The sequence below is a fragment of the Semicossyphus pulcher genome, unplaced genomic scaffold, assembly GCF_022749685.1.
Source record: "Semicossyphus pulcher isolate SPU_LCO1_2020_fin unplaced genomic scaffold, fSemPul1.0.p SCAF_10, whole genome shotgun sequence".
Taxonomy (NCBI): Eukaryota; Metazoa; Chordata; class Actinopteri; order Labriformes; family Labridae; genus Semicossyphus; species Semicossyphus pulcher.
Genome location: NW_027211604.1, coordinates 16,186,724 through 16,212,537, shown reverse-complemented (window position 1 = coordinate 16,212,537; position 25,814 = coordinate 16,186,724). Strand labels below are relative to the sequence as shown.

Sequence of the window (25,814 nt, the reverse complement as noted above, 5' to 3'; positions counted from 1 at the left end):
GAAGCCTGCTGAGGCTGCACTTTGTGACGTCACAAAGTGCAGCGTGTAGAAAAAACTGTGTGAAACCTGGCGCTCACAGCAGCCTGCAGACTGAGCTGAGAAGCCTCCAACATACTTTTACCTACAGATTTGAAACTTCACCCACGTTTATTCTGGACAACATTGTAACAATATATATATACGTCTTAAAAAGTGAAACAGCACAATACCCCCTCTTTAAAGAACAAAAAACAAACAGGCAATGTAGGTACAAAAAAAGGTTTATTGTCATATTTACAGCCAGGATGTCAGGGATGTGATGAGGAAAACACAAAAAGGTCGATCTAAAGAGATCATCTCAGGAGATAAAAGGGAGTTAAATGTCCGAGAGAACTGTAAACCTGACTAAATTTCAAAGATCACATCCCTGATGTTTCCACGAGCTTCAGGTGCTTCACACCTTTCCTCAACCGTTCTTCTTCTTTATCCATAACTTAAAGTAAACGTTGACAATAAGTGCAGAAACATTAATCTCATGAAAGAAGCTACCAAAAAAATCCCCCAAAAAACGTAAATTGCACGTTTTGTGCTGTCAGTTTCTTGCATTTCCAGCATCATCCCCCATCCTCATGTTGTTCATTAGTTCCATTTCCAAAACAGTTCAATATAAATTCCTAAACAAAATACCAACTAATGAATTCTGCATAAAAAAAAACCGTATCATAAAGTGTGCGTTCAGCAATGTAACAGAGCTGGCATGTAACAAAGGAAATTAACAGAAACACAAAATAATGTTTCCCATCCACGCATTTCGAGCTGATCATCAATGTGCCTACAGTTTGCATGTATACAGAATACATGTAAGACTTCCTCAAAGCCTCCAGCCTGTGTCGACTGACCGCTGCATGCAAGCAACACGTGACAACTCTTTCATCAAAACATGCACATGGCAAGTTTTGATGAAGTACGTTCACTGCCACCTGTCGAAATCTCACAGCGGTTTGAAGATTATTGCATATGTTACATGTTCGATTGTGTTGGTTGCAGGCATCAGTTTGATGATGAAGCACTTTGATTTATCTCACGACACATTCTGCCATTACAACTTTTTTGAATTCTTAACTACAATTTGCACAGACTGGATGTATGCAGTAAAACACTGTTGACACATCACTGACACATCCTTAGTTCTTGGTTAATCTCAGTCTCTGGTTATTGACCTTATCTGTGTTGAAGTGCTATTTGTCTTTGTTTTTAATTGCTTGGTATAGCAGAGAGGCCTGATAGTCACATCAAATTTTGTCTACGTATTTGTAAAGCCCTTTCCCCACTGGTCAAAAAACCCACTAACACCCGCTAACACTCGGCTTTTTCGCTCCGTGGGAAAGGCTACAATCGGCTTTAATTATCGCCCTGGCTCTGATCGATGGGAACACAAAACCTGTGTTGACGCGCTAATCTCCGCCCCCTTTCCGGCGCGATGCTATGCTCCGTCTGTAACTTCTGCGACTCCTTGTCATCTCAGCTACAAATTCCGCCCATCTCCGTCCGAGCAGCGCTCAAACATCGTTCCAAATTTGTCGGCACCGAGTTTGATAAACAGACTGAATGAGTAATAGATACAACAAAGACCTAACCACCATAACATCTTCACTGTATGCTAACCCTGTTTCGGGCGCGTTTGTGACGGTTACGCAGCAGAAAAGAGACCGAAAGGAGTATACTCCACTGGCAATGGGAAAAGAGACAATCGGCATTTATTAGCGGGTCTTCTCGGGTCTGAAAAACCTGCGTCAACACGCTCATTTTGGTGGGAAAGGGGTATAAGAGACAAGCAACGTCAGACAACCTCTAATGTGAAAGTGATGTAAACCCAACCTATGTGGAAGACAAATCAGGTTTCAAAGCTTTCAAGATATGATCCGGTTATATAACTGTGGACTTGATCTGACTGAAGGCGGTATGTAGAAGTTTGTGGGGCATGCGGCCTCAAACCTATGAATTGTGTTTTTTTAACCCACACGGGTGGATGTAACGGGACCACACTGACTGGTCATTGCTGCCATTATTTAAAAGAACATATGGGAAAAAATGTTCAGGAGAGACAGAGAACATGCAAATATATAAAATGGGAGCCCATCTCAGTCCTGAGCTTGTGAGTGTTGGTTAGTGTTGGATCTGTCGTTAGGGTTGAAATTAAGGACTTGTAGTAGCAAATAGTTTGTGTGAATGTGTGAGAACTGGATGCTGGGATGGGAGCTTCAAGTCATTGCAGAGGATGCAGTCTGTCTTCAGTGGTGCTGCCTCTTAGATAAGTACCTACAAACAAACATATGTATATATTTCATAATTTACTGTATTTTGGATCATTCACATTTACTATTCAATTGTCCCTGTATACGTTGCATCCTGTGTGCTTACCTCTCCCAGTGTTTGTGGTTGAGACCACTGAAATCCTCAAGCTTGGCAATCTCTTTGAGGTACTGCGCCAGCTTATACAGCTCCCTGTCCTTCTCCCTGTTCATATGAGCCTTCATGAAGGGTCGGATCTAACACACAAATACACACACACACTCAAAATATGTTGCAGCAAACGTGCGCATAATGCTGACAATGATGAGGAAGGGGTCAAAATTACGATGACGATGCCGGCCACCTACCTTGAGTCCATTCTGTGGGTTCATGAGGAAGTTTCGTCCGATGTCGTCAAACATGATGGTGTTCTTCCTGTTGTAAAATTCTCCGTACTTCCCCCATATCACACCCAGGGGTTTCACCTGCACATGTGCATGCCATCAAACACACTGTATCAGTAATAACTGCAGCTGTGAAACAGGCCAGTATTTTCATTCATGATCAGCTGTGTGTGTACCAACCTCCACAACCCCTCTCTTAGGAGTGTGCACTGTGATCATTGCTGCACTGTCCAACATGAAGGTAATCTTGTAGTGAGGGTTGTCTGTCACTCCCAGCTCCTAAACACAGCCACACAGACACACGTTATCTTCTGTCCCACTGCAAACCCTAATACTATAGGTTAAATTAATAAACACTGCCATCTTTTGGCAAAAAGGGGTAAAGTACAGTAATGTTTCAGTCCACTGACACCAGGGGATTATATGATTCTTGAAGACAAGAACCTAAAAAAGCACAACATATCAACTACTTACTTTCATTTTGGCATCAATCCACTTCATACTTGTGGCAGCTATGGAGAGAACGAACACATTTAAGTATATACTTACTAACAATTTACTAAGAATGTATATTCAGCAAACAGAGATTGTCGACTACCAGCACACAGAGGAAAATAAGAGCAACAAATGCCCAATAGATATTTACCAGAGGAAAAAACTACTATACTCAGAGGATCCAGTAGTTAAGACACAATGTAACTAGGGATGCACGATATTATCAGCACATTATCGGTAACTGCAGATAATGGCTTGAAAATGACATATCGGCATCAGCAGATGTGTCATATTTCTGCAGATAAAACGACGCTTTAATTCTGCCTAAATGCTCGATGATTCCTAAAAAAGCTTGACGTAATGCTACGACATTAACTCAGCGCGAGTGTGGGCATGCACTGCCTGCACCACACCTCTTCCGTCAAGCGTGAAGAAGGTTGCAAGATGTCTGCGGTATGGCAGTTTTTAGCCACTATAATAAGAGTAGGCATGATATCAATTCCACCACAGGGGAGACTTGATGTTCTCTGCAATTAGGTGGACAAAAACATGTGCCTAATATATGAGTATCGAAATCTGCAAAAAGGATTGGAAAATATCGGCATATCCAATATCCCCAAAAAATTCCAATATCGTGCATCCCTTAATATAACGCCAATATTCACCTGCTTATTTACATTAATGCATGCATATTAGTCATAGAGGAGAAGAGAGATACATACACCAGATAACAATGTCATAGTCCTCGTAGGCTGATGTCAGAAACTCGTGAAGATATGGTCTCATCAGCTCCTGACCGGTTTCTGCACATGACTTGTGATCTGAACACACATAGGACAAAGACAGTCTAAGTATAAAGTTCTATATTTAACTAGAAACTGATAGACTGAAGAACAGTGACTGATTTATGTTTCATAAAGTGTCCTGTTCTACTAAGTAACAGACATTACAAAAGTAGTCAGCAAATTCTATTATTCTAAATTTGTTTGGAAAAGTGTCAACCCTATGCACCTGTGTTGGATTGCATCCATTTAACATACAGTAAGTGTCATACAAGCAGAAACAATGGAGGTACTGTATTAGAGTCTATGCTGTATTAACAGAGTGTTTACTCTTAGCATGCTACGGTTTAACAAGCTGTAAAGTCAGTCACTCTTTAGTGAAATTCTTACACATTTGTGTCATCATCACTCACCAAACAGTGTGTAGTCCACATCCAGAACCAGAAGCCTCTTGCCTTCTCTGGGAGGATTCAGCTCCTCCACCTTGTAGTCTTTCACTCTGCGGGCGATTTTAGCAAGGTTCTCCTCTCTGCACACAAATAGTTTTTTCTGAGACGCAGCCATATACAGTATTTACACTCTCACAAATGTCATACAGCTTTCATACAGCTCAGACCCATAAAAATCACAAACCTGTTCTCCACTTCAATGACTTCCTCCTCAATGTCAAAATCGTTGACCACATCATCATTCTCAGGGGGAGGAGCTAAAACATCTTCCTTTACAAACGAAACATTTACACAGTTAAAGTGTGCCAGACAACAAATGGCAGATTTTTCATACATCACAGTTCCTTATGCAAAACTGTAGACACTGTCACATCCCTCTCTCAGTTTTCATCTCTGTCACCCACCACCTACCAGGCTCTCCTCTCTTGTCCCCATCATCATGATCTTTGTGTTTGGCTTCAGCTTCAGTGAGCCCAGCTTCACCTCATCCTCTGCAGGTTTACCTGGAGGCAGAAATGAAAGATACAATCAATGGAAGGAGAAAGGGAAGACAATTTAAGCTAATCAATCAATATAAAATATTACATCGAATAGAAATTATTTATGTACTACAAACAGGGGTGGGTGGGGGTGGCACATGCTCGTACATCAGCTGTTTATAGTATTGATATCTTCCACCTGATCTGGAAATCAAATTACATTATATACACTAGCTCTCCCAGATATGGCCTCTCACCTTTGACCTTGAGTCCCAGAAGTTTCTGTCTCTCTGGCAGCACCCCAGTCAAGGTCTTAATGGACTGTTTGAGATCCATCACTGTGTCCTCCTCAGACAGAGAACTGATGGAGTACTCCTGACCTCCCCACTTTATGATCACTGACACTGACATGGCACACACGTTTTCCTGACACACATACGCACACACACTCGGCTGCAGCTGCACGTGCACAGACAAGTGCACACACTTTCAAGCAAATGTTTCTAGCTCTGATGAAAACATGCAGACGTACACCTTGCAGAGAGAGGGGAGAACAAATGAACAGGAGAGGTGTCACGATGGCACTGACTGTAGCTTGAGTAAAGCTAAGAAAGTAGCTCATAAAGTAGCACAGAGAGCAAAACGTGACATCACTATTGATAAGCATGTGTTGTTTATCTGTCTAACTAAAGACACAACGGCCAAATGCCACCTAATCAGGGCTGACAGTGACTGTCCCTGGTGTTGATATTTTTAGCATGAGATGGCTAACACTGGCTAGCAACAATGTAAACAAGCGAAGTCACCGTCAAACTAGCTAACATTAGCTGACTAAGCTAAACGGGTTAAGCAACCTTACCTGGTAGAGCAAACTAACATGTAGTGCTTGGCAAATACTGTCAAATATTGTCGAAAAGTTGAATGAATGAATGAATGAAGTTTGCCGTTCGGTTTCATTCAACGCGAGGCGCACACTCTCTTCTTCCTGGCGTCCCGAATACTGCCGGTAGTGACGTAGGAAAAAAAGCTTCGTTGGCATAGTTACCATATCACAATAGATTAACATAAATCTGTTTTATAGTAGCCCAGATTTGTTGTTCAATGATATTTGTCTTGTGCTAATCAATGTATGTGCCATTGAAAAGTTCTCCCTTATAACAGAGAATAGAACGTATGAACGAAGGTATTGTCTGCCATGGATTTTCTGAATTTATTATTGGCCGCGGGATTTATGTGCAGGGGGAGAGTGGAAACACAGTATTTGGTTTCATTTGTGATCCGCGACAGGGAGTGTCTGAAGCATAAAACAAGCCACATCAAATGTTTTAGTTCCCTAAAGCTTTTTGTCTTGTTTGGCCTGGTCTCTGTTCGATGACATCTGAGGATGATGCAAAAGGAAACAACAGTACAGTAGTCCCTGTCTCTGTTCAGAGCTTACTGTACACCTCTATATACTGCACATCTGTGGACAAAGCACAAGAAAACAAGCTTACAGAGATTACAAGTAGCTTATAATTATGCTATGAGGTTTCTCCTTAAGCGACCAAGATGGTGAAGTGCAAGTGGAATGTTTGTGACTGCTCGAGTCAATACTGTCCAAGCTGTATAAATGTATTTGCCGGCTCAATGCCTCAGAGAACGCTATCATCTTGGTTTTGTCAAATATCAGATGTAGTTCTACACGCTACCAATCCCAGCTCTGGAGCCACTGGTACAGATGCCTCCTTATAAGATGTTAATTCTTTACTATATTTTACATTTTAAACCATACATTTTTATTGTGCTTTAGTATATTTATCTTGTGTATTGTCTTGTCACTCTATCTGGACCTTGAGTCTGTAATAAAGTTTGAATCTTAAAACATTTGAATAGTACTTGTTAGTTATTAACAAACTGCTACTAATGTTTGTTCTAGTTTGGTTGTTTGATTTATTGTTCACAGCTAGACTCACTGGAAGTTTGTGGCGTTACTGAGTGTATTTTCCTGGTGACAACGATATTTGTGTTGTGATTGTGGTGTGTCATTTAAAGATGATATAATACATGTCCTGGGCATGTAAAGATACCCCCTCTGGTCCAGTGAATGAGATGTGGTCAATTTTTGGCATGTGATTATTTTTCATAACAATACTTCAGTGTTACAGCAGCGTATCAACCCGATCATAACACACATTTCTAGTCCCTTATTTGGTTTATGTTGACTTGCATATCTGTTATTCATTCATACTACACATCCTAGGGTCATTATTGGTATACACAGCATAATGAACAGATATCTACAATTACATGACATACAGCAAATATAAAATCAACAATGTCCCACTTTTCCTTGTCTTAAACATAACATCATTACAACCCTCACAGCCTAACTGTAAACATGATTACATCCACAACCTGCAGAAGCAAAGTACAAACACTTTACAAGCAGGCCTTGAAAACATTGTAAGATTCTGACCAAATATGATTTCTTAACGTGGGAAAACATGATCAAATTTGCAGATATTTTACTTGTGTATAAAATATTTCATGGTCTGGCCCCCACTCCACTCAAAGAATTCATTACACAAAATCAAAACTCATCTACCAGAGCTGCTACCAGAGTGAATTGTAAAATACCACATAGAAAAAGTACCTTTGGACAGTCAGCCTTTTCCTATTGAGCAGCACATACCTGAAACACTATACCCACAGAACTAAGGAACATTACATCTTTCAACTCTTACTTCAAATCTGTTAAACATGAGCACATATTTGGTTGCTGGACAACCAAATATGTGCTCATAATCTAGAGTAGTAGTAAGTTATTGTGAGGTCAAGTGTTCATTGTGATGTGTTACTTACGATCAGCAAAGCAAACCAGACCACCAGCAACAAGATTGATTATTTCTATACAGTTATTTTTAATGCCTGAAACTGCTGGCTGGGGTAGGTGTCAGATGAAGTGATTAACTGCACGCTGCCTTTGTTTACATTTTCCAGGGCAAACATTTTGAGTGAGTGATACATATGACGAAAGCAGGGTGAGATAATTTGTTAAAAAAACACCACTTAAGCATGTACAGGACAAAGAGATAAGAGGTACAGCTTTGTCCACAGGGGGTGCCAAAACAACACAAACCGAAAGTTCCTCACAGCAGCTTTAAGTGTTTCGTGCTTTCTTTTAATGCTTAATGTGTTTTTATTTACTTATTTATTTTCATAAGCCATCAACCTGCCAGGGACTGCAGATGTCAGACATTCCTGTATGGCTGTGTCTGGCATGTTTACATGATATATTCAAGTGCTCATGTTGATTAATTTGCATTGTCATAAATAAATTCAACCTCAAAGACTTGCTGAAATCGAGGTCTAATGACAACAATATTTTTTCCACAAAAATAAAACTATATTAGATTTAAAAAACAGCTTCACTTTCCAGTATGGATATAACATGGGGCCGAAAGATTTAATGGGACAGACTGTATTGCGCATGCCCAGTACATCCTCCTCGGTACTTTGGGGTAATGGCTGCTAGGTGAGATGAGCGGATCGGCCGCATCCTTTGAGTGCGAGGCGCTTCCGTCAAGAGGACCGTTAACTCGGGTGGTGCCGAGTTAAAATGGTCGATATCCGACCTGAAAAGCATCCTGAAACCATTGTACATATTGCGAACCTTGTCCTTGAAATGTAAGTTCTCTTTTTTCTCTCAGGTCTTGGCTGGGCGCCACAGCTAGCCCAGGATGTATAACAGTCTGCTTGCTAGCTAGGCTAACGTTACAGTTGGACTTAGTGGCAAGAGGGGGGCAGTTTGGGATAATCAAATGGTTCATGTTTACGCCGTCTGCTTATGTGTGGACGCTGGTGTCTAAAGTAGTAACGCTCGAATCAAGCTAGCTCGTCTGGTGTGTTTTTATTCCTCGTTGTGTTAAAGTTAGCTCGATTGTTGACAGTAGCTAACTGACAGCGATGCTAGCTGACTACGTTAGCATGAATTGTTGGCACTGTGCCTGCTCCGTGCTCGATGCAGCTCATCATCTCTACACAGTACACAGCTACAGCTACATCGCTAACTCAACTCACATTACACCTTGAGAAACCAAAGCCGTTCATTCGGGTTGTCCATCATTTACTATCCCGCAACATACAAACTAGCTCAGTTAGCAAAGTGTTGCAGTCTTTTGCGGCGTAGCTATGAGATTTTTCTCTTCCGTCGAGACGGAGAGGTTACTAGAGTTCATGGCGTACCACAATCGATGCAGCACTCACTCATCCATAATGTTTGTAGGGCCAGTGTTTCAATTGAGCCAGTAATGGTTTAAATACACCCATTTAGACCAAGTCAACCCACACCATGCCCTGTAGCTCTCTGTTAATGGATTACGACAGATAAAAATACAGTGGTAGACGGACGCGTTATATAAGCTCTGTGATCTCTCTCTGGCCAGTGATAGTCGCGGTGAATTCAGAGTTATGTAAGATATCAGGGTCCTGTCACTGGCTGCAGGGATATTAATAAATGGAAACTCTGCTATTGGTAACTTTGAAGTTTTAGAGAAACTTGTCTTTTTAAGTGCCTCATCCGAAGCTTAAGGTGGCATGATCAAACCTTATTCTGCTGCAGACCAACACGCGATGATCCACTGAGATGAGTTTTAATATGTTTTTTATTTGAATGTAGCATCCCGAATGAGAATTCCCCTAAAATAGCTCCCCCAGGCTGGACATGATGCTTCTGTGGAAAAAATGAATGCTTGCAATTTGCAGTTTTTTGTAAAGAAATGTCCCCCAAAACTACTAGAGCTCTTTTTTGATTCAGAGTTCCTTCACAGATTTAGGAAAATGGTCCCCAGATCTTCTCTTATGGTACTATGAATTAACAACAAGCCTATCATGCTTGTTGATGGCCTTGTCAACAGTTATTGAGTTATTGGAGGTCTTAAGTCTTCAATAGAGGATAAAGTAGGTCATAGACAGAACATGGAAGCTATGGCAGGATCACTTCACCTGTAGGAAATAATGGTCTCAAATTGTCATGGAGTAACTGTCAATCACTTTAACTAAGGTTTTCGTTAGATTAGGATTCTGTTATTTGATTAGATGTGTTTGTTTTCATAAAGTTTGACTCAATCAGTTATTTTGATGAAAGAGGTAGAATCTTGATTTAGTGTCTGTTTGATTTAATTTGTATGGAAGTTTGTGTTGCAGAACAATGGTCATATTATTCAGAAGATACAAGGAAATGGATTAAAAATTATTACTATAAGTATACTGTAAGTAAGTACCAGAAGTGAAAAGGTACAGTGCATATGCATGTGTGTACAGCTGTACAAATTGCAGAATGATCTACAATATCAATGTAGATAGATTTTAAAAATGTATATTTCAGAGTGGCAGAAGTTCTGGTTATTATTAAATCCAGATAGCAAGTAAAGTAACCTCAGCAGCCTCCCAGGCCACTAATGTTCATACTGTGATGACAGTCATGTTAGCCATCAGAGACATTGACATACCATTTACATTCCGAGGTGTGTGTACCCCTTTAATAACTCTGATTGTGTTAGGCCATTGCAGCAGGGCAATGCTGCAAATCAAGGGGCGGGACAGTTTTATGGCAACGTTGGATTTACAAGATTTTTGCATCAATATGATAAAGTCAGCATTTCCCTATACGTCCAACTAGCCCGGCTGCCATGTTGCTGGTGTTCGTCTCCTTTGAAGACAGTATTCCTGACTGTGTTGGTTTTGTTTTTCCGACATTGTGTGATTCCTGGATGTGCATCTTGCTTTGCCTACTTTACATATGTTCATATTCTGATAGGAAATATTGCATACTGTGCGGTAATGTGTTACCCAACATCCTCTACCACTTGACAGTGAGTGTAAAAACTGAAATACTTAAGTACTGCATGTATGTTGTGAGGTTAAACAGAATGGTATGTGAAAAACTGAGAAAACATGTTTGTGAAAAAGCAGATTTAGCAAAGATAGCTCATTTGTCCTGCCTGACGTTCAGTCACGCCAGCATTTAAACACCTGAACGTGTTACAACATGTGGAAGCAGACAGAGAGGCCTGGATTCTTTTGCATGTACTCAAGTCTAGATTAATTACTGACTGATGGATTTGTATATGCAATGCATGTTATTTTACATTACCGCTTGTCATGCTATCAAGCCTGTGTGTAACTGTACTGTAATTAATCCCACTCTTGGAACTGGAACAACCTTGCGGTGTTCCTGTGGAATTCAGGCAGTTACATCCTATTCCAGACAAGCTGTTTTCCCAGGATTGTGTTTCCTGTATTCCTAAATGAGCAGCAGAGAGGAACATAGATCTGGCAGGCACACATAAATAAAGGGAGGAACACAGTCGACAAACAAATTGAGTTGTATCTGGCAGTAGTGTTCGGTTTTGTTGACTGATCCACCCTGCACAAGCACACAAAAACATCATGGAAGCAGCAAGACAACGCTTTGTGAATTTGTTGTAGCTTTTCATTTAACAGCACTTACCAATCTGTCTTTGGGTTCTAGCAACAGCTCTTTAGCTAAAGTCTAAAATAAACAGTGTTTTAAAAATCTTCATGTGATGGTCGTGGATTTGTCTCAGTGGTTCAGTTAACTAAATCCTGAGTGTTCCCCTGTCATGTGTAGTTTATACAAGTCCTAATACCCTGACAACCACATGTCAGTTTTTCCAGCCCTCTGATACAACTCAAAGGATCGTTTCATAAACAAGCACCCCCGACTGAAAGCACGCAACTTGTCCTCATATTGACACACAACAACACCCTACAAACATATTGAACACCTGATTATTGTTATGTGTCAAGTGTAGTTAGGTGAGGTCATGGTACCTTAACTACAAAGTTAGGTTTAGGCACGCTTTGTATGTTAGCTGACTTGCGTATGTCGGTTACACTATGTACTTTATATGACAATATGTACGTAGGTGACGTTTACGCTAGAGATAGACCGATATGGTTTTTTCAGGGCCGATACCGATTATTAGTAGTCAAGGAGGCCGATAACTGATATTTGGAGCCGATATTCATTTGCAGTAAAAGTGAAAATATTGGCGTCAAAATTTTGAATAATACAAACTCCAACACTTAACTTTGTTTAAATGCCTTTAAGCATATGTTTATTAAACAAACAAAAAGCGCAGGGAGTTTACTTTTATAAAGTAAATAAAACAAAGTTAAATAAAGTTTCTCCTCTCCGCCGTGTGTGTGAGCACTCTGCATGCACAGCTTTCACTACTGATTGGCTGTTACCCGTCCCATGGCTCTGCGTGTAACCAATCAGTGCTGTGGGTGGGACAATGCTGGAGACAGAGTAGTGACCGCAGACAGAGAGGCGCGGCTGCATCAGAGCCAAAATAACCCAGTTTTAAATTGATCTCTTATCGGCCGTCGGATTAAAAAAGAAAGGCCGATGCCGATATGTGTCAAAATGCCGAATATCGGCCCGTCCGATAATCGGTCCATCCCTAGTTTACGCATGTAACTTGGGATGTAAATGTTGACTTTCAGTTTCCCACTAACTCCAGTCTCCTTGGTGAAGGTCTTGTGTTTCTTTGAACGTTTGCACATTCTCTATCTACGTCTATAGTATCAGTTTTTCCCACGTTACTGTCAGGGTGTACCTGGCACTATTACATCACTTCTTGAGGTTCATGTTTGTGAATGTAGTTAACAGCAGGGCTGAACGAAATATTAAATTGTGATTATTTTGACTCGTATTGCGATTTCGATATGATTTGCAATGTCAAAGGAATGATGATTTTTACATCTTTATTCTTATTTTCATTGTAAACATATTTATGGTGTGTTTTTTGTTGGGATCCGTACCAAACGAAGATATTTGATACTTATGTCTGTGTACGATGTGTAGGCCAGAACATCTCTGTGGCACAGTATTTAAATTAAAATGGTATTTTGAGACACACTTTACCTTTTAACAAATATTGCGCCTCCTGCGATTTTAAAATTGCAGTCGGTCATAATGCGATTTCGATAAAATTTAAATGAATTGCTCAGCCCTAGTTAACAGTATGCCAATGCTTGTGCTTCTTTTTTATGCCAGTGTTTGCTGGCAGTAATTGTTTATGGACGTCTCTACTCTCTATAAAGTGTGTGTGTGTTACTGTTTGGATAATATAAATGGTGGGATATTCATGTCAAAGCTTCCAATGCAAGTAAAACAGTGTATGCTTCAGCTCTCTCATATAAAACATTTATCTACGATGACTTCCTTTTGTGTTTAAACTGTCTGCCAGCTAAGTTGTAGTGCTTTTCTTTTCAGCGCTTCTGCACAAAGACACACATTTCTTTGCCTCAGCATCAAATATGACCAAGCTTGAATAATTGTTATGCACATATATTGTTTTAAGAGTGGGAATTTTAACACCACCCACCTGCCAATTGCGGGGAAATGTCGGCTGTTGCCGGAAAGTTCATGTATATGCAAAGTTATTATTCATTTATACTTGCTGCTCATCTCCACTGCATCCTATTAAATTTCCATCTCCCTTTTTGCCTCTCTTTCTCTGCAGTGCACCCACTGTTTACATCCCATCTTAGTGGTCAGTTCTGCCTGCTGATCAGAGGTTAAGCTGAGGCCATGGCAGTGAAGGACCGTGTAGAGGCGGTGCTCAATGTGGGTCTGCGTGTTCCCAGCATCATGCTGCTGGATGTCCTGTACCGCTGGGATGTCAGCTCCTTCTTCCAGAAGATCCAGCGCTCCAGCCTCTCCAACAACCCCCTGTTCCAGTACAAATACCTGGCTCTCTACCTGCACTACGTAGGTCAGTGTTGGTATCGCACACACACTCACCGCCTGTTCCAAACACATTCCCCTTGTATCAACACTTCTTAGAGGATTAGTGTAAAACAAACGGATTATATAAGTGTCTTGCACATTCTGCATTAGCCAGCGTTTGACACATTTCATAGTGTAGCTATAGCTGTTGGCACGTCTGTGTTATCAGTCAGGTTATCATAACCTGCTGGAGGCGTTTTGTTGCAGTACTTGACTGGGCTATCCACTAACCTTAAGTGGTTTCTTTTCAGTTGATTGTAGGTCAAGTTCCAACAGTCACAATTTTGTCTCTCTCAATCAGATTTGCATGATTATCTTCTCCTTTTTCCATTCAGCAAAGTCGGTCCTCAGCACCCAACTGTGTGAGTTTCAAATGCTCACATAAAGTGGTCGGCACCGAGCCACGAGGCTCAATGAGGCTGTGCTTTGTTGTGCTTTCAGGACAGTCAGGAGGGATTGTGTGGCATGACGACAAGTTGCGTTTGACCAAAACTGATTCATCCGTCGGTAAAATAAAAAAGAAGGATGCTGCCATAAACCAGTTTTACTCCTCCAGCAGTGAAACTCTGGCACTGAGAGTGAGCTGCGCCAGTCGTATTTAATGAGTTTTTGGGAGGCTCTCTACAGAAAGCTTTCTAAGAGTGCCATTCTTCATCAACACAAAACTGTGTCCAACTTTTTTGTCCTTTTCTGTTGGATCTCTGAGTTCTCCATGCACTTGTGTTTATTTTCACCTGCCAGTGAAAAGCTTCCTTAAAAAAAGAACAATGCACTGTTCCCCTGGATACCCAGTAATGTGAAGTGCTGGTGCAGGGACATGGCGATGATCCCTCAATGGTTCCCACTCGCCTACACTAAGCAGAGCATTCACCCAGAGCAGAGACACAGCTGTAAGGATATGTCTCCATAACAATCAATCTAATATCTTGTAACAGTAGCAGTCCCATATTTTGACTGACTACCATCTCAGAACATACTACCTGGTAGGGGTATGAATCTTTCCGTATCTGTGGGTGTCACAATTGACGACCAGCTAACCTTTAAAGTTCATGTGGCCTCGATCGCTCGGTCATGTCGATTTGCCCTGTACAACATCAGGAAGATCAGACCCTACCTTTCAGAGCATCCAACACAACTGCTGGTACAGGCTCTCGTGATATCACGCATTGATTACTGCAGCTTCCTACTGGCAGGCCTTCCTGCATGCACATTCAAACCTCTGCAGATGATCCAGAATGCAGCAGAGTGACTGGTCTTCAACCAACCCAAATCGGCACATGTCACTCCACTGCTCATATCCCTCCGCTGGCTCCCAGTCGCCGCTCGCATCAAATTCAAAACCCTGTTGCTCGCTTACAAAACAGCAACAAGCTGTTTGTTGGCACTTACTGACCTCGTTCCCTCCTGTCCTGATCGTTGCTTGTGTTGTATTAACTCTCAGATGCACGTCGCTTTGGACAAAAGCGTCTGCTAATTGAAATTGTAACATTGTAACACTGTAACATCTCACAGTTCGATTCGATTCTTAAGGTCACGATTCAATCCAAAATTGATTCCCGATTCAAAATCAATGCCCTGTTTGTTACAAAGGGGTGCTTATTTCAGGATTTACTCCAGTCTGCTGTGTGCTAAGAAAGCCGCAGTGGCAAATTATTAAAGCACAGTGAAATGTGTTCAAGATTATGCAGCTTTTATATTTGATACAATAATGTAAATGCAAGATGTAAAACATTGTTTATTACTTGACTTCAACTGTAACAAACTGTAACTTTAACAAAAACCAGTTCAAGTTATGTGAAATAAGAAATACTTAAACTTAAATAAGACCACCTACCTCTGTATTTATTACAAGCTTGCCATTTAAAATAATATTTTTACATAAATAACACTGTAAAACTATTTTGTATGTTTTTCAAACAACCACACAATAATGCTCGACAGCTCTGTGAGACATCGATTTTCAGCTTGTGTGCGGGCAACTGCAGATTCACGTTCACATTCTCGTGCATCGCGTTTCAATACGAGACTCAAGACTTGAGCTTCCAGGCATCCGTGACGTAGTGAGCGGTGAATGTCATGAATGACAGGGGCTGCTGGAGAGGTCCACGCATCGCAGGTAAGAGCTATTCTGTGGCCGTTGGTCAGAGCTTCCCCCCGTACATTACTGACGCCGAGAGCTAGCTAACGTTAGCAGCGCGACTGACTAGCCAGGGCCGACACATTCCTTGCTGGAACTGTGTACAACAACAAAAAATCGTTTTTTTTGAAGTTTCAAATTGATTCAGAATTGCGAATTCTGACATTGATTTTTTTCAGCACCTGTACTACCTGGAAAAGATCCTTATGTCTTACTGCCACAGAGCCAATCATGAAGACAAGAAGCAGTCAGATGTATTTCCTGTGACAAAGAAGAACCAAAAGACCTCAGCGATGTGAGAGAGACTGTGATCTGAGCGAGCTAAACAAAAGCAGCCCACTAAAACAAAACATCTAATTCAAATTGCAGACAGGCACAGAGTTAACTCAGTCTGTGTGTGTGTGTGCTGTCAGACTTGGCTGCAGTCGGCTAATGAGCCAATAGGCTTGGTATGTGCTGATGAGCGCTGTGGGTGGACAGACAGCATAAACGGGGGAGAGAGGCCCCTTACAATATAAGCCTGTTGGCAGCAGTGACCCTTTGATTGACTGTCAAAAATAGCTCCATGCCATTACATAAGAAACATCTGTCACACACACACACACACACACACACACACACACACACACACACATGCATATTAGGTAGATGTGATTGTGACAACAGCCCAAAACAGATGCTTTTTTACTTTATGTGTTGACACTTGTCTCTACTTGATGCTGTTTGTTGATTGCCTCTGATCTGGTGTTTGTGTCTCTGCATGTGTGAATCCCTCACAGGTTACATCCTGAGCTTAGTGCTCCTGACTCTGCCTCGTCAGCATCTGGTTAAACTTTACCTGTACGTCCTCACGGCCCTGTTGCTGTTTGCTGGTCACCAAGTCTCAAGGTACACACATACGCACACACACATACGCACATACAACGACTTACATCCACTAGTAGACATAATGAGATGTCCCTATTTGGTCTTCTGTTACTGTGTTGAATGTTAACCAATGTTTGTTTTTGTATCCTGCGCACTTTTCCCCCTCACATTCTGACGTACATTTATATTTTCAGATGTAAAAAAACCCCTCATATATACTGTTTATAAGAGCTTACCATTGTAAGATCTCTAAGGGCATCATGGCCTTTGGTTAGCATTCCCTGTATGATGTTACTATTTCAGACGAAGGACTTGGAACCTCGCAGAGCTAAAGGTTAGGGACAAAAGATCACCTTGTAATCTAAGCATTTTGACCTTTCTTTGTCAGGGATTATGTCCGCAGTGAACTGGAGTCTGGCCACGAAGGACCTGTGTACCTGGAACCTCTCTCCATGAACAGATTCACCACTGCACTCATCGGTATTATATTGCACATGAATGCATGAAGACGCACTTGTACAGTTTATGCGATGGGGCATGAATACATTGTGCACAAACCCAGAGATAAACAGACGCTGTGAAGCAGCTCCTCTCTAAGTGCACTTTTCCTGTATTTCAATGTCTTGGTCGACCCGCATCTGGAAAGTTTAAAAAGCATGGAATAATAATAACTTGGATCATCTGTCGCTTGCACGACGATAATATAGAGAGTGAAGGGACTAGGTTTCAACTTAAGTCTCTTTGTCAGCAAGAATCCATCCTCTGTAAGAGAGCCGCAGCGCTCTTACCACAGAAGCAGCTCTTCAAACTGTCTGTGAATGATCTTTGTGTAAGAAGGCTGGTAGAGAAACGCCAGCTTCTGTACGGGTTTAATAGAGTATTAGAGTAACATGTCACTCATGGCATAAATTTGAGTGATCACCAGTTATTACCTGTCACAGCAGGTCCATGTCGAAACGGACAGTATGTTCCTGGGTCTATAGGACCTGGTTTCATCTTACAGAAGAGTAGATCTGGAGTCTCCTGTGCTATAAATAGACCTTGCTGATTTCACTGCACAGCGAAAGCCTGAGAAAGCAAAAATAACACAGTGACAAAGATATATTGCGGCGGAGAGAGAGAGGGAGGTTAGAGCTACTAAAAGAGGCCTCTCAAATTTTAAGTCTTGTTTTTGAATGTTTGTTTGGAACAGATCTAAATATTTTTATCAGGGTATTTTTACTTCAGCTCTGAATCATACAGAGAATGCACAAACAATGCATCGCTAAAATCACTTTTTCAACTGTATGCAGATTCACGTGTGTGTGTTCATCATTTTAAGAGTGTAAAGGTGTGCATGTTCTTCTCTCAGGTCAGCTGGTGGTGTGCACGCTGTGTTCCTGTGTGATGCAGACCAAGAGGATTTGGCTGTTCTCTGCTCATCTCCTCCCTCTGGTGGCCAGACTGTGTCTGGTCCCGCTGGAGACCATCGTCTTCATCAATAAGTTCTCCATGATCTTCACCGGCCTGGAGGTCATTTACTTCCTGGCTTCTAACTTGTTGGTACCATACAACCTGGCCAAGACCGCCTACAGGGAGCTGGCTCAGGTAACACACTGGTGCTGTGGTCTGTGGCTCTAGTTGTCCTGAGAGATTTCTGTTCCCTTTCCTGTTTTAATAACCTCCATCTCTTCTCTTCTCTATCTCTGTCTCCGTCGCTCTCTGTCCCCAGGTGGTGGAAGTGTACGGGCTGCTGGCTCTGGGGATGTCTTTATGGAACCAGCTGGTCCTTCCAGTTCTTTTCATGTGTTTCTGGCTGCTTCTATTTGCTCTTCAGATCTATTCCTACTTCAGCACCAGAGACCAGCCTACCTCACGGGAGAGGCTCCTTTTCCTCTTTCTGACCAGGTAAGACCTGAGGACGGGTCGGACTGCCTGTGACATCATAGATAATACTTTACAGACTTAGAAGTGTATAATTTATAACATCGTTATTAAAGTGGACATAATCCTGTAAGATAAAATACAGAAACATAGTCGTAAAAAAAGTCATGGAAAGCATGCCATCGGTTTTGTGATACCTAGTTGTGGATCACTGCTCTGATACAAAAGAAAGTCGTGCCTGATGGTGTTACTAGACAAAAGCTACTGTAAATCCATCCATCCATTAGCTATACCACTTATCCTGTTCAGGGTCGTGGGGGGCTGGAGCTATCACAGCTGTCAAGAGGCGGGGTACACCCTGGACTGATTGCCAGTCAATCACAGGGCTAACATGTAGAGACAGACAACCTTTCACGCTCACATTCACACCTAGTGGCTCTTCACTGCTCCACTGTACACTCGCTACCGTAGCTATTTAGAGCAAATCTCATGCAAGCTGAGCAGTATTTGTACTTATCTTTGAACAAACTTTTGAAAAGGCCGACTGACCGACTAACATCACAACAGCCGTTATGTTTCCACAGATGGTAATAATGCTAAAGCTCATCGCAGCAATACCTCGGTCCACCTGTACCAGTGCTTTAGTTAGGATATATCAGCTTCTGCATCAAACCTCTCTCAGGTTTAAGGAGCCAGATTAGTGTATTATAGCTCCACAGGTCTAATTGAGTTTGTTTAAACAACAATAATAAAAAAAAAATTTATGTTGTGCAAATTAGGGTGGCTATCTCTCTCCTCTGCTCTCTGTCTGTTTGCACCAGATGCTAACGTAACTTGTTCGTCTTTTACAAGACGCACAAAGGACTTTACAAAACGTTGGTATTCGTCGACCTGTAAATGAAAACCGTCTTCTGTGTCGTTTCTATATGAGAGTTGCAGGTGACGGAGGGGGGAGCAGACAGACACACACAGTCGGCAGAATGAAGCTCGATTTCAGCTACAGACAAACTAAATCCTGTACCTTCCTGCTGAGCTGTCGGCGTGTTAGTCTGTGGTTTGGAGCGTTACTGCTGTAAAACAATCAGAAATTACGTCTTATTTTTCAGTTTCACAGCTTTATTTACATTAACGGCGCTCGCTCTCTCCACTTTCTGCATATGTCACTTGACATCAGCTCCTCTCTCGCGGCAGATTTGGGTTGAAAACTGATCGTAGGTGTGTTTTTTTTTCTTCAAAGCTTCGGTACCTTTCGTTTCTATTAAACTTAAAACGGAGATTGTATCGTTTTGAAACACGTGGTATTGAAAATGATCAAAGTATCGAAAATTTTGACATCCTTAGTGCGAATTGCATTTTTACGCTGGTAGTTTAATTTCTCAGTGTGAAACTGAGCCTCTTTGCACAATGTAGGAATCTTAACATCTGACAAGAACTGCATGTAGTAAAAAGGAACGTATCCCCCCTTTACTGCTTAACAGAGAAGCTTACAAGCAGGACGATGGTTTATATTATAACTTATATGGACTGTTATTTCATGAGACTCTTCAATGATTTGCTCCAAATGTTTGAACTAGCTAACAACAGAAGTTATGGTGGTTCAAAAATTCTCTTATTGGTCGTTGAATGTGTTTATTTTCCTTTTCTTTAAACGATGCCTTACTCTTTCTTCTTTGTCTTCCTCTCCCTCCTCTCCCTCCTCTCCCTCCTCTCCCTCCCTGCCCGCAGCATCGCAGAATGTTGCAGTACGCCGTACTCCCTTCTAGGTCTGGTTTTCACCGTCTCCTTTATTGCTCTGGGAGTTCTCACACTCTGCAAGTTCTACCTGCAGGGTTACAGAGCCTTTATGAATGACAACACCATGCACAGGTCAGTCAGAGTTTGTGACTTTGTGTGTGTGTTTAAAATGTCTGTTGGGATGTTGCTGTAATTTAAATCACTTTGTTTCTCGTCCATCTGCAGGGGGATGACAGAAGGCATCACCCTGCTGATCCTCGCTGTCCAGACCGGCCTCATCGAGCTTCAGGTCATCCACAGAGCCTTCCTCCTCTCCATCATCCTCTTCATTGTTGTTGCTTCCATCCTGCAGTCCATGCTGGAGATAGCTGACCCTATAGTCCTGGCCCTGGGAGCGTCCAGAGACAAGTAAGACGTTTTAAATGTTACACTGGTAAATTTTCCAGTTCCAGTTGTTACCCTTAATTTTAAAAACACGGGAGGGATGCATCTTTATCTAAAATGCTTCCTCACTTTGTTTTGACCTTTACGTAACACCAGTAAACGCTGCCTGACATGAATGAAAGTGCTGACGCTCTTCTCTTTCGCTCCCTTCTTTGTGTCCTTCAGGAGTTTGTGGAAACACTTCAGAGCCGTGTCTCTGTGTCTGTTCCTGCTCATCTTTCCAGCCTACATGGCCTACATGATCTGTCAGTTCTTCCACATGGACTTCTGGCTCCTCATCATCATCTCCTCCTCCATCCTCACCTCACTGCAGGTAACGCACAAACAGATAGCAGCTCAAACATGATTGTGATTAATAATTGGTTTGACTTAGATCAAAACACTAAGACTGCTCCTGTCGACCGCAGGTCCTCGGCACTCTGCTGATCTACGTTCTCTTCATGGTGGAGGAGTTCCGTAAGGCTCCAGTAGAGAACATGGATGAAGTAATCTACTGCGTCAACGGGACCTACAGATTGCTGGAGTTCCTGGTGAGTGTCCCACATGCACACGCTGTATTGAGAAGCTAGCTTGTTACAAAGGCAGTATGTTGTTTATTCGCCCTCTACCTCGCTGATGATTTCCTCTCTGCCAGGTTGCAGTGTGTGTGGTGTGCTATGGTGTGTCAGAGACTGTGTTCGGGGAGTGGAGTGTGATGGGCAGCACCATCATCTTGGTCCACTCGTACTATAACGTGTGGCTCAGAGCCCAGCTGGGCTGGCAGAGCTTCCTGCTCAGGAGAGATGCTGTAAACAAGATCAAAAGCCTCCCCACGGCCAGCAACACACAGCTGGAGCAATACAACGACATCTGTGCTATCTGCTACCAGGTATGAGCTGGCTTTGTGTGTTTGTGTTTATACAAAGAGAGGACATAGGTTAATGTGAAATGAGTCAAAGGAAAATAACAACAAAGCATGTGTGTGTTTTTGTGCTCGCTCCTTCCAGGACATGAACAGCGCTGTGATCACTCCGTGCAGTCATTTCTTCCACGCTGGCTGTCTGAAGAAATGGCTCTATGTCCAGGAGACATGTCCCCTCTGTCACTCACAACTAAAGAGCCAATCACCAACCACCACTGGCCCCAATCAAGACGCCCCTGCAGCCAATCAGAGCCCTGCAGGGCAGGAAGAAGCAGACAATAAAATAAACGATGGCGCTCCTACAGATGACGGGAAGGAGGAGGGAACCGGGGAGCAGGGAGATAAAGGACCTGCCACGTCACATGGAGGACCCTCCTCCTCCTCCTCCTCCTCCTCTTGTAGTGACCCCTCAGTGACTCCAGCTTCATCATCTTCATCCTCGTCCTGTCCTCCTTCCCCTCTTGGGACTGAATCTAAGTCGCCCACAAAGGATCCTTCTCCGTCTTCCTCTGACACTTCGGACATGAACACCTCCATCTCTCAAAACTCGTCCTTAAAATCAGCGACCCAGGCTGAACCTGAGCCCGCCCCTCAGCTAAACCCAGGCTTTCTACTGGACAGCCAGGAGTCACCGACTGGTCCATCATCACAGCCTGACCAGCAGATCTCCCCCTCTGAGGATCAGTCTCCCTCTCCGTGCAGCCTCTGAGCCCCATCGCCACAGACAAGGACATACATGCATGCACGTAGATACACACAATCTGAACACTCCATCTGCCTGTTTTCCAACAGTTCGTATCGCTGTTGAAAGCTAAACTCCAAACCCTCCGTATCCATTTGAAGAGAAAAAATCCAGTACAATCTAAGCAGAGATCTTCATCACTCAGCTTTAAAATGACATTTTTTTAGGCAATTTTCTTGGAAAGATTTATCACAATGTTTGTCCGTTTGGGTCGGGGATTCAAACTAAAGGTTAAGCAGTAATCTCATCTCAAAAATACTTGGTACTTCTCCATCATGTCCACTAAATGTGAAGTCCTGAATGAAACTGAAGCAACACTTCACTCATTTCTCCTTTTTCCTACATTTTGACGTTGATGTCAGACCTATAGCAACATGCTTATGTCCTTCTCATTTCAATCCCAGATGGTTGCTCCCATCCTGCCTTTGTTTGAGCATCTTCACTCGTTTGGGTTTTCTCTGTAGTCCTTTATGTGCCATGATGTCATGAGGAAGGGCTGTTGAGAGCTTTGATAGACTGATGATAAGCGATGGTTGCATTTCAGACGGTGACAAAGTCTTAACGTTTCACGGAGTCTTCACATTTCATCGGTTTCGATTGAGATTAACGGCGACTGTTTCTTGAGGCCATCACGCGACCTGAAGCCTGGTGCTAAGCAGAGAATTTATGGTGTGGTCTAGTTAAGCGCTCTAGTGAACAAAAATCAACCAACTTCATTTCACGTGTCAAGCTCTCTCTAATATACTGCTTCAATATTTGAATCAAACTTGTTTGGCTGGTCCCAGCAAAGAAAAAAAAAACAGTTCTTCTCCTCATCGCCAAACTTTTGTATTGCTGTCAAAGAGATGTTATTTTTAAAAACATTTTTACATTACTGCTTTATTGAACGGCACACAGTGCAGACGGACTGAAAACGAGAGAGAGACAGAGCGAGAGAGAGAGGAGGGAGATGCTACAGTTTGTACTTAAACGCCAGCATTGTGAGGATGTGTAAATTAGCCCACAGAGTTGGCAAGGAGCCTAAACTTTGCCGTTGTAAGCTTTACTTCATTCATGGTACTCGTCTTCCCCAGCGCTCAGCTGATCCACAAACGCATCGAAGCTTTGCCCTCCTTCCCTTCCCTCGACCTCACTCCATCCAGCTCCTTATGAAACCAATCGCATCGAACCTCCGTGTGTATCGTAACACAGATCGTTTCCCTCCTGCTGCTGCTCAATCACTTCACTTAATGTAACGTTTCTACCAGCAGATTGAGCTGTCTGATAGGAAAACATTTTTTTTTTAATTTCACACATACTAGCGCAAATGAACGCGCGCACACACTCAGTCGGCTCCTGCGGATGTGGAAAGTCTGAGGGTTTAATTGAAAGACTCAAAGTTTGCCTGGGAGTCCTGATGCACGCTTATATGTAGAGCTTGCACGCTGCCACTGTTAACATTTATTTGTCTGTCCCCCGTGTGCTCTAACCTTGCTACAGTTTTTTTTTTTTTTGACATGTTCCTTTTTTTTTTTCTTTTTTGGGTTGCATTTGCACTAATGTCATTTGTACTAGCAACGCTCCAAAGCCGTTCTGTGGCTGTCAGCAACCAAATACCCTCTGACGTGTTTGTGTACGAGGAAACAGCCCAATCTGTTTGTGTGTAATGTATATAAATGTTGCTCTGTAAGGCATCTATATTAAACCAGAGGAGTGTTGTTATATAATTAAGTTCAGGGATAGATTTCTCCAAAGCTTCCCAGCAGTTTCATGCTCTTTGTTACTTTACATGTATGCGGACAAAGACAGACTTTAGGCTGAGAAGCTCTGGGGAAAGTGAGCCCTGTGATCTGCGAGACCAGCCAGTGTTACTGCTTCTCCTGTCTGTATGACGCGTCCTCAAGCTGGTGTGATCACTCCGGTGCCCTCTACTGTTAGGAGTGGGATCAGCATGGCGCAGACGGCGCAGGAGAAGCGCTAGTTAACCCTCAACAGTATTATTACTACCACTATTACTAAAGGTCTTATTACTATGAATGACTTTGTTCTTTTCATCGGGAGGCGTCGGCTGCAGGGCTGAGAATGAATACATAATCAATGTAGGATCAAACCTGGCCAGACGCTGTTTTACTGTTTGTGTTTATTTTTTTTTAAGAGATGAAATGTAGAGTTTGATGTATTTTGCACATGTTCCTGTGAAAGATGAACATAAGGACTTTTCTGTATTCTTGAATGACATTTTATCATCAGCTCCATTCCTCATAGACTTTGATTTACAACAAGGCACTTGAAATGGTTACAAACATCAAATCAGCTTCATCTACGACTGTGTTTTCATTGTGGAGCGTTTGAACTGTCACGCGCTCCACGAGGTGATAACTGTCAACGGCAACTGTATGTGAATGTGCATCGCAGTATTAAACTGGCAGAGACGCCGGTCAGCTGTTGATTCCAGATGTATTTGCTCTGTTTATCCTCCATGTTGGAGATATTGCAGTTGTTGCAGTCACTCTCCAGGCTCTGAACTGTGACATACGTTTTCATACTGTCTGGGACAGTTTAACTTCAAATACTATTCAAACGAAGCTCGGTGTTTAATATTTGACAATATAACCTTTTCATCTGATCACTATAGAAAACTCGTCGACATAACATATACTCAGTGTTTCAGTCCTTAAATTCTTGTATTCCAATGCATCTGAGAGTTCGGCTGTGGAATTGACTTCATGTGAAATACTTCAGGGACTGTTTAGCTGTTGTGCCAAACAATACAAACCAACTTTGGAGGAGGGGCCCTTAACTGCTCAGTCAGCAAAATGCATGTCAGGCCCTGTACAGTGTACTATTGCTATTGATAGACTTGTTGGTAAAATAACCAACCAAAATTACCAATAACCAATTCCCCCTCTGTGTCACAACATCAGTTCATTTAAATATACTGCAATATTTAAATGTTACTAGTCATGTGTACTCATTTTAAATTAACGAACCAGGAGGAAAACTTGTGACAGTGAAAGTCCCTGAAGTCAGTATCCTGTCTGAAATCCAGATGTTTCTTCGACCCAATTAATCACAATACTCTGTAAACCATTACTCTTTAACAATATAAGCAAATATGTTTATGGAATCTATAGCTGCCACGTAGCTCTCTGACCACATGCATCTTTTCTGAATGCATTTTAAAGAGCGTTTGGTTAAGAGTACAGCACTGCTGTCCCATACTGTTCCCTCTGATGTTAGTTGATCATGTTCAGGGCTGCTCTCTCTCAGACTCCCTGCAGATCTTTGTTTTAGTCTTTCTTCTTTTGTCTGGTTAGTTTATCAACACACATATTAAAGACATGATCTGTAAAACCTGACTTTGAATGCCGGTTATATTCTCCACGGTTGGTTTTGGACTTTACATGCCTGGCATTGCCTTGGTTCTTTTACAAAAATTGAATGTCAGAAATAAAATGAACCATCCA

At 42.2% G+C, this 25,814-nt stretch overlaps 2 protein-coding genes across 2 annotated transcripts; one reads left to right on the top strand and one right to left on the bottom strand.

The window, feature by feature from the left end:
- Positions 1-244: 244 nt before the first annotated feature.
- On the bottom strand, positions 245-5,861 carry ublcp1 (ubiquitin-like domain containing CTD phosphatase 1). Its single transcript, XM_069671904.1, has 11 exons — positions 5,740-5,861; positions 5,138-5,414; positions 4,813-4,904; positions 4,586-4,671; positions 4,366-4,481; positions 3,893-3,991; positions 3,150-3,187; positions 2,856-2,954; positions 2,640-2,756; positions 2,401-2,528; positions 245-2,298 (listed from the first exon to the last, which is right to left on the bottom strand). The coding sequence occupies exons 2-11, from the start codon at positions 5,289-5,291 to the stop codon at positions 2,271-2,273; spliced, it is 957 nt and encodes a 318-aa protein (XP_069528005.1). The 5' UTR covers positions 5,292-5,414; positions 5,740-5,861; the 3' UTR covers positions 245-2,270.
- Positions 5,862-8,451: 2,590 nt separating this feature from the next.
- On the top strand, positions 8,452-25,814 carry LOC138603279 (RING finger protein 145-like). Its single transcript, XM_069674963.1, has 12 exons — positions 8,452-8,546; positions 13,415-13,666; positions 16,597-16,705; positions 17,073-17,164; positions 18,036-18,271; positions 18,396-18,571; positions 20,273-20,413; positions 20,507-20,689; positions 20,891-21,038; positions 21,133-21,255; positions 21,360-21,593; positions 21,712-25,814. The coding sequence occupies exons 2-12, from the start codon at positions 13,483-13,485 to the stop codon at positions 22,333-22,335; spliced, it is 2,250 nt and encodes a 749-aa protein (XP_069531064.1). The 5' UTR covers positions 8,452-8,546; positions 13,415-13,482; the 3' UTR covers positions 22,336-25,814.